The 14,510-nt window shown below is 31.9% G+C and overlaps 1 protein-coding gene and 1 long non-coding RNA gene across 3 annotated transcripts; both read right to left on the reverse strand.

Annotated features, from left to right (window-relative positions):
• Positions 1-9: 9 nt before the first annotated feature.
• LOC134685153 (uncharacterized) lies at positions 10-7,757 on the reverse strand. 2 transcript variants are annotated; one of them, XR_010101260.1, is made up of 5 exons: positions 7,645-7,757; positions 6,206-6,252; positions 5,298-5,411; positions 2,549-2,637; positions 10-147 (listed from the first exon to the last, which is right to left on the reverse strand). It is a non-coding gene; the product is annotated as an uncharacterized LOC134685153 (long non-coding RNA). The 2 variants fall into 2 exon arrangements; XR_010101261.1 differs by lacking the exon at positions 6,206-6,252 and having other exon boundaries at positions 7,645-7,737.
• Positions 7,758-11,255: 3,498 nt separating this feature from the next.
• LOC134685155 (protein adenylyltransferase FICD-like) lies at positions 11,256-14,495 on the reverse strand. The gene is made up of 2 exons (XM_063544630.1): positions 14,186-14,495; positions 11,256-12,398 (listed from the first exon to the last, which is right to left on the reverse strand). The coding sequence occupies exons 1-2, from the start codon at positions 14,454-14,456 to the stop codon at positions 11,317-11,319; spliced, it is 1,353 nt and encodes a 450-aa protein (XP_063400700.1). The 5' UTR covers positions 14,457-14,495; the 3' UTR covers positions 11,256-11,316.
• Positions 14,496-14,510: the final 15 nt, after the last annotated feature.

Below are 14,510 nucleotides of genomic sequence, written 5' to 3' on the forward strand. Positions count from 1 at the left end.
TACCTTGACTACTTCTCTCCTCCGCTTCCTCCACCTCTGCCTCAGCCAACCTGTCAGGAAGTCCTAAACTTTGACTGGCGTTTATCATAGTGCTTGACATAACCATCTGTTGTCGACGGAAACCATCCACTAACTCCTCCATTGATACTGTTGTAGGGAGGCAATTTTAAAGAATATAAAGTATAACAAAATTAAAGATCGGTTCTATAGGCAAGTTTATTATGAAATTTTCAAAGTTCAATACATTAAAATATCAAAGATGCTGAATAAAAGACAATTCATTATGTACATTTACCAAATGGAGACGTCTTTAACAATAATAATTTGAAATGTTCTATTGCATTTAATGGAAAATAAGTAATTTTGTTCAAACCAATTATTGCACTTGTTTTTACTAAGGGAAATGCTGTGTTTTTTCACAAAATTCGAAACACTGATAAACAATAAACACATGTAGAATTATGAAACAATTACAACGGCTGAATTTGTTTTACAATGAACACATTCGAAAAACGCCTGAACCAAAATGTTCGTCAGACGTCGACTACGATTTAGACTCCATCCACTAGCGCTATAAAACCAGGTTTAATCCACCATTTTCTACATTTGAAAATGCATGTACCAAGTCAGGAATATGACGGTTCTTGTCCATTCGTTTTTTATGCGTTTTGTTATTTGATTTTGCAATGTGATTATGGACTTTCCGAAATATTTTCCTCTAAGTTCAGTATTTTTGTGATTTTACGTTTTGCTCACAAACTTGCAAACAGAAAAAAATATATAAAAGACGTGTTCCAACTTTCACGCAATCAATTGACTTTGGAACTGTTACTGTATCATAAACATGCTCGTAAAATCACAAAAATACTTAACTCCGAGGAAAATTCAAAACGGAAAGTCCCTAAGGCAGCAACCATTTGATTTTCTGGGGGGGGGGGGCTATGGGTTTTTTTTCTGGACAAATTTTTTTTTTCGCCTGCCGCGAAAAACAATCTATTTTTTTCGCAACAAGTCAAAAACTATTTTTTTCTTTCAATTTTAGCATTACATATAGTGGCAGCTGAGGTTGAAACAAACAATTTTTTTTTTCTCAGAATCAAAAACAAATTATTTTTTTCTCCAAAAACTGGAAACAAACTTTTTTTTCCAAAAAAAACCATAGCCCCCCCCCCAGAAAATCAAATGGTTGCTGCCTAATCAAATGGCATAATCAAATGATAAAACACATCAAACGAACGGACAACAACTGTCATACTGATATACGCACTAGTAGATGAATTTTAGTCTTAAACGGCTAATTTGACCCTAAAATCACATAAGATCACATAAAAAGTCTGAACCTATACACGCTAAGTCATGAAAAGAGTTTAAGTTATTTTTCATTTAATTTTTGGTAAAAGTCTGAAACTATATACACGCTAAGTCTTTAAAAGAATTGAATTTTTCAGATATTGTTTTTGTAAGTTCAACACTGTTAAGACATTTACCAAATGGAGACGTCTTTAGCAATAATAATTTGAAATGTTCTATTGCATTTAATGGAAAATAAGTAATTTTGTTCAAACCAATTATTGCACTTGTTTTTACTAAGGGAAATGCTGTGTTTTTTCACAAAATTCGAAACACTGATAAACAATAAACACATGTAGAATTATGAAACAATTACAACGGATGAATTTGTTTTACAATGAACACATATCGAAAAACGCTTGAACCAAAATGTTCGTCAGACGTCGACTACGATTTAGACTCCAAAAGTGTGTTGTTTTCGTCTTTGTCACCTGGAAGCTGCCTAATGTTCGGTTTCAGAATTCATCTAAGAATTCCGAACCAAATATTTATGGAGAACTACAGAACTTCCATAATGTAACAAAGAACTATGAATGAAAGACAATATAACTGTGATAAGATAATGTTGATTAATTTCAATAATACAAAAAATCAAGCGTCATATGCATGGGGATGACAAAATTAATCATGATAGCGTTTAACATACGATACGCAACATTTCGCCAAATATTATTACCCATGGTGATTGAAAGTATGAAGAATAAGATGTTTGACGAATATGTGAATAATAATCCTTATATCTGTGAAATCCAAGTAAAACCCGGACAACATCACGCTACCTCAAAATTACAGATCGGAACCATTAATTGAATAGAAAACGATGAGTTTGCATTCATCTAACATTTTCTACAGCTTATCCATAGATGGGAGACAGTCTTACAATATAGCATTGTGATGGTTTCAGTAATTATTTGAAATTTCAGCTTTACTAACAAAAATTGGTTTTGCAATCAATATTATAACACAACTATTTATGATAAGTGGAAAATAGTTCCACTGATTTATCTTAAACGAAGATTCCATCAATATTCCGTATTAATTCGTACTTGCTTATATGTTCAGTGGTTTGCATATTCGAGACGACATTTTCCGATATTCATATGTACCGTGATTCTATGTATTATTTCAATTGTTATCGCTTACTACTAGTATTAGCTAGTCTTCCTATTAAAAGTAACGTTCGTGCAAGAGTACTTACACACAGGTGCAGCTGCAATGTCCGAAAACGTAAAAAACAACACCAAAACAGCTTGGCTTAGACAGTTCTGTTGACCAAACATCATTGTTCTACAGATGAAATGGAAAAGAACATACTTATGATAACATGTACATATTTGATATATATTGGAACATTCTATAACTTGTATTTTAGTGTAACGTGAAGTATCTCTCTGTTCAGCATGCGCTGCATCATCATAAAAATAGAATAAATTTTGACACATCTGATTTCTTAAGATTTAACGACATAAGCAAATAATTTTCAGTTTATCTTTGATTCTATACATTATCCAGCTGTGTAAGAATGAGATGTGTGTCTCGAAATAATGGACACGAAAACACTTTAAAATCACTTATACATTGAAAAAAGTAAATCACAAAAATACCGAACTCCGAAGAATAATCTAAACGGAAAATCCATATGCAAATGGCAAAACAAACAGAATACACGCATCAAACGAATTAATAATGACTGTCATATTCATGAATAGATGTTGGAATTTTCTCATGTTGAAAATGGTGGATTAAACCTGGTTTTATAGTTAGCTAAACCTCACACTTGTATGACAGTAGCAAAAAAGAGGTATTTTCAATTTCCCCAGTATTAATTTGCTTCACTTGCAGAGGAATAAAAAGGCGGTTTCGGGCGGTTTTTATTTGTTTGTAAATTAATCATCTGTTAAGAAATAAGCCATAATATACTTAGCATATGATCAGTATGATTCAGGGGACATTAACATTGTGTCAATGCAATAAAATGGTGCGATAAAGGTGATCAAATGAGAAAACAGAGGCGGATTAACGGTGGTCCGCCCTCCCGCTTTTTGAAAAAAAAATTGGTTGCTTGTATAGAGAATCACTGAAACATGACTCGAGTGGGCTCCCTCTTAGGCTGTCAGTGGGCCCCTAATTATGAAATATTATGGATCTTCAACTGGAAAGTGAAAAAACAAGTTGAAACACAAAACTTAATATTATTTTCAAAACATGACCTTAAATGAAAAAAGAGTTAATGATCAAACGTTATCATTTAAAATCGACGAAACGTCTTTTGTGAGAGAACCAGGTAGATCTAAGGGCATACATTGTATAATAAACTAAAGCTAAGACATCAACAAAATTTTTGTGAAAATGTGTGATAAAAACTGTGTCTTTTACTTTTTTCATAGGGATATAATTATACTCTAGTGTTAGTAAGAATATGATGAAGGAAAAGGGAGAATATCCTCCACCCTTTTTCATATGTACAGTGTAAACGTGTCTGATAAGTGCTAATTTTGTATTTGGATGCAAATTTTCACGTGGTTTGATTGGTAATACTTGTAAAAAATTCCGGGACACGAACATTTTACGTGACAATTTCCTTAACTTGCAACACTATTTATAAAATTGAACTTCTCCGTCTAATATGTTACTTGGAAAATCACAAGTTACATTATTACAAGGGATTTCCATTTTGTGTTCAATACTTCCTCAAATAGATTAAAATGATTTTAGAATAAAAAAAACTGTCAACTTGGGTGCAATTATCAACTTCGCATATTTAAATGACAGTTTCTTTACAATACGTTTTATATTCACAAAATAATCTGTGTCATCAATACAGTGTGCTATTATGGTATATGCGTGTTTTTTTAATGTCCGTTACAAAAGAAAAGTATTGAGCAGACTAATTTAAAGTCGGGAATGTCAAAGGTTTTTACCCTTATTATTATATTATCTGATGTACATATTAGGTGTATAGGGAATAATTATAAAATAAAACACATGATATATGAACGTTAATGATTTATTGATTGTTGGTTGCTTAACGTCAAGTGGCAAATATTTCAGGATGATATATAACAGCAACCATGTAATAAATGACACCAATAATAAAATACACATGTGGCTAATGGTTACAAAGATATGGTTTACAGCAACATTTGACAAGATCCCATTCTAAATACAGATAAAGAGGGTTAAACTGTAGTTTCAATTAAAGTAAGCCTCCTCTTTTTAATCTCTATTAGTGGAATAATAAAGGATGCATAAAGGAAAAAACAACATAAAAATCCGTACAAAAAAAAATCTCATTAAAAGTAAAAAAAAAACACAATTGTATAACAGTAACGAAGGTAAGCTTAAAGTTGATATATATATATATATATATTATATATATGCTGAATTAAAATCATGCCTGTAATATTGGTTGCTGTACTCCATGAATCGTTCTTAAGACCGGATCTTTAGAAATTCCCAGAACAAACCCTGTATATAATATAACTATGCAGACAAAAAACTATTTGATGCAGTAAATAACAAGATATTTTCAATTTATAGACAAAATCCATATTCATTGTAGTATAACATACATTGTAGATTTTGTTCCAAGCATGCCAGCCAGCTTCGTAACAGGACAATATGAGGAAGGGTCATTGAGAATTGCTGTTTTACTAAGACAGGCAAAAATTAACCATTTTACTAACACTGTTGGAGACGAATACAGTGAGATGTACTCACGTCTTAAAGAAAGCAACCCATTTTCACGATAAAACAATTTAAAAACACATGAAGACCTACTTATAACATGTATTTAAACTATTTTCAAACTTTTGAGTTTTTGGGTGTTTTGGGATCTCTGGATTGAGAGTAAAAATGTACACACAAAAAAACGGAATTATGGTAAAATTTATTTCAAATTAATACCTAAGAGGGCGAAAAACAATAATACTAGTAATTCAACAAACCTTTAAATGTTCATGTGAAGCATACGTTATTCTCCCTAATACCACAAGGTCGGTCCGTACCACTGCTATAGTGGGGTTGTCAATCCCAATGGGCACCGTCTGACCAGAGTAGTTCTGTAGTGCAAAAAAAATGATAAATGCGGAAAACAATTATTGTAAGTACCCAGTATATAAATTTAAGACTAAACAGTAACTGTTAAAAGCTAGATGCGTCCTCAAAGGCAATATTGGCTGTATTGTTTTACATCTATTTGTCGCGCACAAATCTATATTCAGTCCATTGGTCTAATGCGTACCTAAGAGAATGTTTCAAGAAACTATGTCCTGTACAGTAATATCGATATCATACGTTTTACTGAATTGAAAAAGAAAACATCTCGAATCCAGGGCATCAATTTAATTTCAAATAATATTATAAACTATTGTATTGTCATAGATAAATATCCATCATGATGAAAGAGGGGCGAAATATACCAGAGGAAGAGTCAAACCCATAAATTGAAAAAAAAACTGACAACGCCATTGCTAAAAATAAAAAGACAAACAGACAAATAATAGTACAAAAAACACAACATAGAAAACTAAAGACCAAGTATCACGAACCCAACCAAAAACTGGGGGTGCCATCGTGATGAAATTTTGAACCAAAAAGGTAATTTTACATATAGTTTATGAATATGATCATCAAGCCAAATCTTCTTTTTTTTTACTTATATCAAAAGTCTCTATTTAATGCAACTATATCCCTTATCAACCATATAACTTAGCCTGAATTCCTGCTAACCTCCCTGTACTATGCCACATTTTTCAAAAACTACCTATTGTATCCTCGGTCTGTATATGCATGAAATATTTGTCACTGGATTCTCCGCAAACAAAAATCATAGATATATAACATTTCTACTCACATTGTAGTTAAATCTTTTTTGTATTTTGATGGTTAATCAAACCAAGACTATATAAAAAAGAAGATGTGGTATGATTATTAATTATTATTTTTAATTGATAATTATTATTAGCAAGCATCTTAAAGCCTTTTCTTCTTTTTTTTCAATTCTGAATATGGTATAAGTATTGAATTGTCTTTCTGTCAACATTTCATTCATTTCTCTATCGTATTTTAAAAAGACATAACGCGAATCACACACAAATTCTATAAACATACAAATAAGGAAGAGTTTCAATTCTATATATCCCACCCTGTAAATAAATATCCTTAAGAAATGTTGATTTACAAGAAACAGAGGGTGGAGAAGATGAACAAAAAATCATGTCTTGTAATTACGTGTTACTTTCAAACTATAATCGAAAATAAGGACATTTATTCCAAAACCAGTTGTTGGCATGATACAGGTTGTGTTCATGAATCCTATATATTTTATGATGGTATGACACTAAACCCCCAACGGAAGGTTTAGTGCTTGGTTTTCATATGATAAAGACATAATTCTTCATTTTGTTTAATTGAAGTCTGGAGCTGGCATGTCAGAAACTTCTACGTGTAGTAGTTCTTTGTCAATTTATGTATCCTTGTCATTTTGCTTACTTGTTTCTTTTATTACCTATTCTGACATCGGACTTGTTTTAAGCTGCGTTTACTAGTGCGTATTGCCGTGTATTTGTTTATTCTATATAGGCTAGAGGTATGCGCGATGGGGAAGGGTTTAGATATCACAAATGCATGTTTAACCTCGTCTATTTTTTTGGGCCTGTCCCAAAATCAGGAACCTCTATGCTTTGTAAGTCTTGTAGGATTTTTAAAAGTTTTGTTTAGTTGCATATTTCGGAGTTTAGAGTGGCATCGTCTCCGGCGATTTCTCTGAACTCTTACTCATTATTGTTTTGAAGCCAGCTGTTGCAATCAACAAATAAAAAAAAACACCACTCGTTTACATGATTGTATGATGAAAAGCTGGTGGAACTTTTAATTTTATCTGCACGAGATCTGTATATTATGACATTGTTAAAGAACAGCATATCTCGGTATTCGTATCATCAAATACGGATTAAACAAAGTGAATAGACATCGTGTAAAACCATTCAGTATATATAATGTTTAATCAAGTTTTATATCAGACATTACTGCCATCCACCATCGCTAAATGAAATTGAGATTTTTTTTCTTCAGAAAATCAAACTTGAAAAACACGTAACGGTTACGTCTAATACGTTGCATGATAACTCTAAGTCTAACTTTCTACAAGGGTTATATGCAAGACTGACGTTACTAATTACATTTACTTTGTCGCTAATTTAATTTTATATTATAAAAGAGAGAGAAAGAGACGATCGGTATATGAGAGAGTGAGAGAATATTATTTGAAAAATGCACAAATTCTTTACTTACAGATAGCAGCTCTGTCTCTCATTTTATCTTCTCTGAGGAAATATATACGAATATTAAGACTGACAAAAAGTCTTCTAAATATAACTACCGTATCTGTTATTCCTTATACATGGGTTTGTTTTTTACGCTTCAATACGTGACATTGTATATATTACCGAACAAGGAAATATTAATACAATATACCTTTACAAAAAGTACCTCCTCTTTATATATTAGATTTAATAATTTGAATGAAATTGTCCTTTACATCTTGGCAATATGCGACGTCGTTTATTTCTATTTTATAAAAACAAGGGTTCTTCGTGGACAATTTGGTAATTTTTTCGTCAGTTTAAGGTCAAGAATCAGTAAATGGACTATTTATTATGTCATAGATTTTGGTAAAATTTTGGTTTTATAAGATCGGATCTAAGAACTATAATTGAAAATCAAAAAGTTAATGCATTCATCTTTTTTGTCTGAAATATTAGTAATAGAATTCTTTCAAAAGAGTTCATTCCATTTTTATGATAATAAATAATTATAGGGTTACCGACTTCGTTTTTGGTGTATTCGCAAAGACTAACAACACTTAAGGGCATACGATACAGATATAGGGGTCTATTTTTTAAAAGACATTTTGTTTCATTTTGCAGGGAGATAATGTGGACCAAATTTCATAAAACTGTAAATAGTGCATTTTTTCTAATTTTGATAAATACACAGCAAAAAATTAAGTTGTTTTTCTCTCAATTCATGACCATTTGATAAATGTGAGTTATTTCTGACTAAAAAATGCATAAATTTTAAGGATTCTTGTAAAATACAGAAATTACAAATTATTTAACAAAAAACAACCGATGTTTATCATTTAAAACAAAAAAGTTATGGCTTTCTTTCGAAAGCAAAAATACGGCCACAAATCCGAATTTTGAGCAAATATACAAAATTTCGACCTCATTTAACTCAAAAAGTAGCACATACAGGTTTACTTTTTATTACATATTACATTTAATCAAGCAAAAAATAGCCTATATGGAATTGTTTTATCAAACTGTAAATACGGGATCAAAACTGTATCGTATGCTCTTTAGTCAACGTTTAGTGATGTACGTTTTTTTTTACCTAGAATACTACTTTGTCTCCTTTGATGTATACCGTAAAAACAAAGTCGGTAATCCCATTCTTATTTAACATCACTTAAACGGAAATGTGTGTACCAACAGGATATAGTTTTTTAAAGATAAATCTATGCACTTGAAATCTGAGATTTGATGAATTTAAGACAAATTTAAGAACGTATGTTTGTCGATTGTATGTGTTTTCTATACAAATATTCCACTTTTTAAAAGGTATTTCAATCAGTAAAATTTAGGTAAATAAAAGATATATTAAAAATTTCTTCGGCTTTCAATCTAAGTTCAACGAGCTAAAGATATACGCAATTTGTTTTCAATATTTGTGCCATATCCCATTTACTGTAACTTGACCATGAATTGGTTGATATAAGCAATACTTCTGTTGTGCATGAAATGATTGTCACTGGACGTTAAGCAATCAATGAATTATTTTGTTTAAGACACACTCTGTCCTCCTTTTCAAGACCTGTTATGACCATCAACAAATGCAAATTACCACATTGTCCATATTTGTCAAGGCCTAGACAGAGGTCGCAAGCGAAACCCCTTTACCTTTCATCAGTATCATCATTGACTTCAGTTTTAGTGAGTTCGTGTTGCTCAATTTTAATTTGTTTTGTGGTATTTGTGTACTGTTGTTTGTACTTTATTGAGTTTGTGGTATTTTTGTTTTGCTGTTTGTACTTTGTTGTTTTTGTGGTATTTGTGTTTTGCTGTTTGTACTTTGTTGTTTTTGTGGTATTTGTGTTTTGCTGTTTGTACTTTGTTGTTTTTGTGGTATTTTTGTTTTGCTGTTTGTACTTTGTGGTTTTTGTGGTATTTGTGTACTATTGTTTGTACTTTGTTGTTTTTGTGGTATGTGTGTACTGTTGTTTGTACTTTGTTGTTTTTGTGTTATTTGTGTACTGTTGTTTGTACTTTGTTGTTTTTGTGTACTGCTGTTTGTACTTTGTTGTTTTAGTGGTTTTTTTGTTTTGCTGTTTGTACTTTGTTTTTGTGGTATTTGTGTTTTGCTGTTTGTACTTTGTTGTTTTTGTAGCATTTGTGTATTGCTGTTTGTACTTTGTTGTTTGTAATTTGTTGTTTTTGTAGTATTTGTGTATTGTTGTTTGTACTTTGTTGTTTTTGTGTACTGTTGTTTGTACTTTGTTGTTTTTGTGTACTGCTGTTTGTACTTTGTTGTTTTAGTGGTATTTGTGTTTTGCTGTTTGTACTTTGTTGTCTTTGTGTATTGCGGTTTGTACTTTGTTGTTTTTGTGGTATTTGTATATTGTTGTTTGAACTTTGTTGTTTTTGTGGTATTTGTATATTGTTGTTTGTACTTTGTTGTTTTTGTGTATTGCTGTTTGTACTTTGTTGTTTTTGTGGTATTTGTATATTGTTGTTTGTACTTCGATACTTTTCGGTCATAGTGTTTTGCTGTTGATTTATTTCGACTAATTTTCAGTAGTAGTCGTTTGTTGATGCGGTTCATTAGCGTTTCCCGTTTCTAATACAGATAATGATTTAGCATTAGAAATTTTTGAGGCCTTTATAGCTTGCTGTTTGGTGTGAGCCAAGGCTCCGTGTTGAAGATTGTACTATGACCTATAATGGTTTACTTTTATAAATGGTGACTTGGATGGAGAGTTTTCTCATTGGCAGCCACACTCATACCTTCTTTTCTTATTTTTTATGAAATGCCAATACCAAACAACGAATACTATGCAAAACATTCAAAGTCTATGAACTACAAATGATTATGCCGAAATTTCAAAGTCAATGAAACTGAAGGGACAGGGTCATAATCTCAAATTAAATCAGATGTGCAAATTCTAATATAACTGCATACCAAATATAATTTACTACCCATAGTGGTTCATTTTAAATGGATCTTGTCACAAACTTTTACAATGATTTTTTTTCAAAGTTAATAAATCACAGCTGAAGGTGGCTGAGTAAAATAATCTCCATGGAATTGAGATGTGCTGATGTTACATTTAATACAACTCCATACCAAATATCACTGACATACCATTAACTTGACCTAATCACATGATCACTCTCTCACATGTTTAACACTGCTACATTCTGTATGTGCCTGTCCAAGTCTGTGGTTGTTGTAGGTTATTGTATATCATTTTGGTTTTTTTTAAAGTAGTTTTTATTTAAACCAGGCTATTAGATTTCGGTTTGATTTTTTTAAAATTTTTAATTTTATCATTAAAGCTTTACTTTACAATGTAAGATATGGGTTTTTCTCATTGTCAAAGGCCTGACAGTGACCTTAATAACATACATCAATGTAATTAGGTCTCTGTTGTACAGTTGTCTCATTGCAATCCTATTACATTTTCTTATTTTTACAGTACCAAAAGTACAATTTTCTTCAAATTCTGTGAATGAGAAAATTTCAATATACATTTAAGGGCCAATTTTACACTAGGCTTTATACATTTGTTATATGTTATTGACAAAATCTGCTTTCTGTGATTTTACAGTAAAAAGACAATGTATTGGTCAACAAAACAATTTAATAAATATTAGTACAATGTAAATATATATCTAGCTTTGGTCATTCTTCCCCAATCCCCCCTACTATCACATTTTTAGTCGTGTTGATTTTTTGTATTGTTAAACCAGTATGTACATCAGAGGTAGCCACCAGAAAATAGTCTAACGTTCTTTCTGTACATTCTGCTATAAATCTTATAAATGGATGAACATCGCCCATATTTACTAACTGTAAAGTATCGTAATATGTCTGTCTGTCTTCTACCCTCACTATAACGGGAGGATAACCTGCTTGCATGAGTATAAGATTCATAAGTAACCGGGATGTTCTTCCATTTCCATCATAAAACGGATGGATATATACAAGTTTATAATGAGCCAAGGCAGCATATTCGATTGGGTGAAGCTGTAAAGCTTCTTCTGAATTCATCCACTCTATAAATCCATCCATTAAAGTTGGTATATCCTGCGCTGCAGGAGGTGTAAAATCACCAACAAAAACTTGTGTCTGTCTTAATCGACCTGCTTCTGTTAAATCTACATAGCCTAGTACTCTTTTATGGATTTCTAGAATATCTAGTAAAGAGATATTACCAATTTTGCCTAACAAAGTACTATTTACAAAACTTAAAGCAGCATCTAATCCTAGCACTTCATTCTGCTCTAATAAACTTTTACCTCCAACAGCTATTCTGGTTTCTATAATTGAGCGAGTTTGCATTAAAGTTAATGTGTTCCCTTCGATAGCATTGGAATGATAAATATTTTGAAAATAAGATTCTTTTTTAGCTCTCCGCAGACCAGGATGATTATGAGGAACTTTCATAAAATGTTTCAATTTCTTATCAATTCTGTTAAAATTTTTCAGATCAATTTCCTCAACCAATGGTTGAATTCTCTGCTTGGCTACTAAAGCTTTTGAATGCTCTGGGCATATATGCAAGGCTCTTTTGTACATGCTGTCCGCTAAAGTAATATCATGCTCAATTTTTTCTAAGAATTCTCCATAGGCGGTGAGAATCTCTACGTGTGAAGGATCCAGATTAATGGCATGAAGATACAGTTTCAATGCTTTTTCTCTTTTGCCTTGAGCTTCCATATCCAAAGCCAGATTCATAGCAGTTACTGCCTCTTTACTGACTCCTGCAATTACAAAATCCTTAAAGGTCAATATTTATATATACTATATTTCTAATAGATCATAATGATACATTTACATTTGTGTGTACACATGTACTGGTACACAGATTAAACAGTGCAATAACCAACAGAATTTACCATGTTTACTATGTCAACAATTCAATTGTTATCTTCATTTATTTTGGTAGCTTTATATACAAACAATCACCATGATCACTACAACTTTATATAACAAAAAACAAATATGAAATAATAAGATTTCTATAATTTATCTAGAAGTTTCATATTTCAAGCTTTGGGAATTTAAAGCTTCTGTTTGAATTTTACAAACAAATGTAAACTGTCAGTTTTGCAAGCCAACAATGCCTTTGAAATGCCATAAACATTTTAGCATTTAGACGCCAAATTTCTGCAACCTTTGCAAACAGGTTTAAGTGTTGACACATCAATAGACTCAGAACTCAGCGTTCAGAGGCAAATCAATGTGCATATTCAGGACAAGATTCAGATGAACATGCTATTAAGGAGGCTCGCGGGTATAAGATTTTTAGAAAAAAAATTAAACATTTATTTTTCATTACAAATTTTATTAATTACCTTAAGTAGTTGTTACTTTATCATATGGTACAAAAATCATTCCAAACAATTAATTCGTGTTGACCCCAGGTGACTTTTAAAATGTAGATATCATTGACAAAGCTCCAAATTATCTCCCTTTGGTGCAAAAATGCCATTTTTTGGCATTAAAATTGAAATATCTTTTTTAAATCATCGGTGACCTATATTTTTTATTGTTGTTTTCGAATAAGCTGTACACAAACTAAATTATTGTTAAATTTAAGCGATTTCTGTAATTTAGTTCTCTTTTTATTTTGATATTACCGTTATTTCTCCTATTAGATCAACAGAAAAAAAGGACATTGACCAAAATGTATGCTTCTTTTGAAGGCAGATTGTGAGCGTAAATGAACGGTGACCCCATTTTTTTATTTCAGTTTTCCATTAAGTATAAGATAAAGTTCATTTATAGAAAAATATAGCGAAATCCTATATTTAATAAAAAAAATCATTTAGACCCGCAAGCCCCCTTAAATGCTTTAATAATATTAACCCTGCTTTGTACTTGACCAACATGCAGAACCAGATTTTTAATGTCCTAAGTAGTTCAGAAGTTTACAGTTCACAGGAAGACATGTCACCTCACAGGGACACAATATTCGTCTGAATGAGAGCTAACATGTCTTTGCTCTTTCTCCTAACTGCTGGATGCTTAGCGGAGAAGCAGCAAATATCAATTTTTAAGCCTTTGGTCAATCTCCGAGGTCATATTGAGTGTAGTGTTACAAAGTATTGAACAGAAGTTCCATACATGCCAACTGTCACTATTTGCTGGGGATTTCCCCAATGAAAGCTCCCCAAAAAATCAGGGAATGGATATGATCTCTACGCCGGAGATTGGCCTTTGGTTTGACCTGGTGCACAATGAATCAAACTCAACCTCTAGCACTTGAGGCAAACATGCTAACAAAAGACCACTGAGTTGATTATCTAGACACAGTAAGAACTGATTGTTCCGGATTGTTCGTTGCCCTCATGTCAATTATTGTAAATCATTCATTAAAATCAACTTATGATTGATGTCAATAGATACATTTCACCTCAATCATATCTTCTTCCTTGTTTTAATATGAGTTTTATGACTCAGTAAAAATGGATACATAACATAAAATTTATTTTACATATAAAACTCATAAATTTATGACTGTTCTAGATCTGCTCGGTGTCATTACCTGGATTTGTTGGAACCAGTCTTTGACTGACTCGTACTATAACTGAGGTGTCATGTGCTGAAAGTGTGCTTCCAAGTTCGGGTTTTCCTGGAGAAGCAAAAACAGACAGCCAGACTGCCGGTAAATAAGTCGAGAAATAAGCAACTGCTATGCCCGTCAAGAACACAACTAATATAAACGATGTCCTTATCATTGAATCCGATAAAACGACACTAAGGTTTATACGATTATTCTTTGGAAATCGTATAAAACCACTGGTTTCCATGTTCATTCATAATGTGCAGCACTTTCTATTTGACGTTTCGTAATGTCAAGGCCGATGTAG

This window comes from Mytilus trossulus, chromosome 9 (assembly GCF_036588685.1).
Source record: "Mytilus trossulus isolate FHL-02 chromosome 9, PNRI_Mtr1.1.1.hap1, whole genome shotgun sequence".
NCBI lineage: Eukaryota > Metazoa > Mollusca > Bivalvia > Mytilida > Mytilidae > Mytilus > Mytilus trossulus.

Coding starts and splice junctions, on each gene's coding strand:
- LOC134685155 (XM_063544630.1), bottom strand. CDS start 14,456: ATGAACATGGAAACCAGTGGTTTTATACGATTTCCAAAGAATAATCGT. Junction 12,399..14,185: donor ACTGGTTCCAACAAATCCAG/GTAATGACACCG, acceptor TTGTAATTGCAG/GAGTCAGTAAAGAGGCAGTA.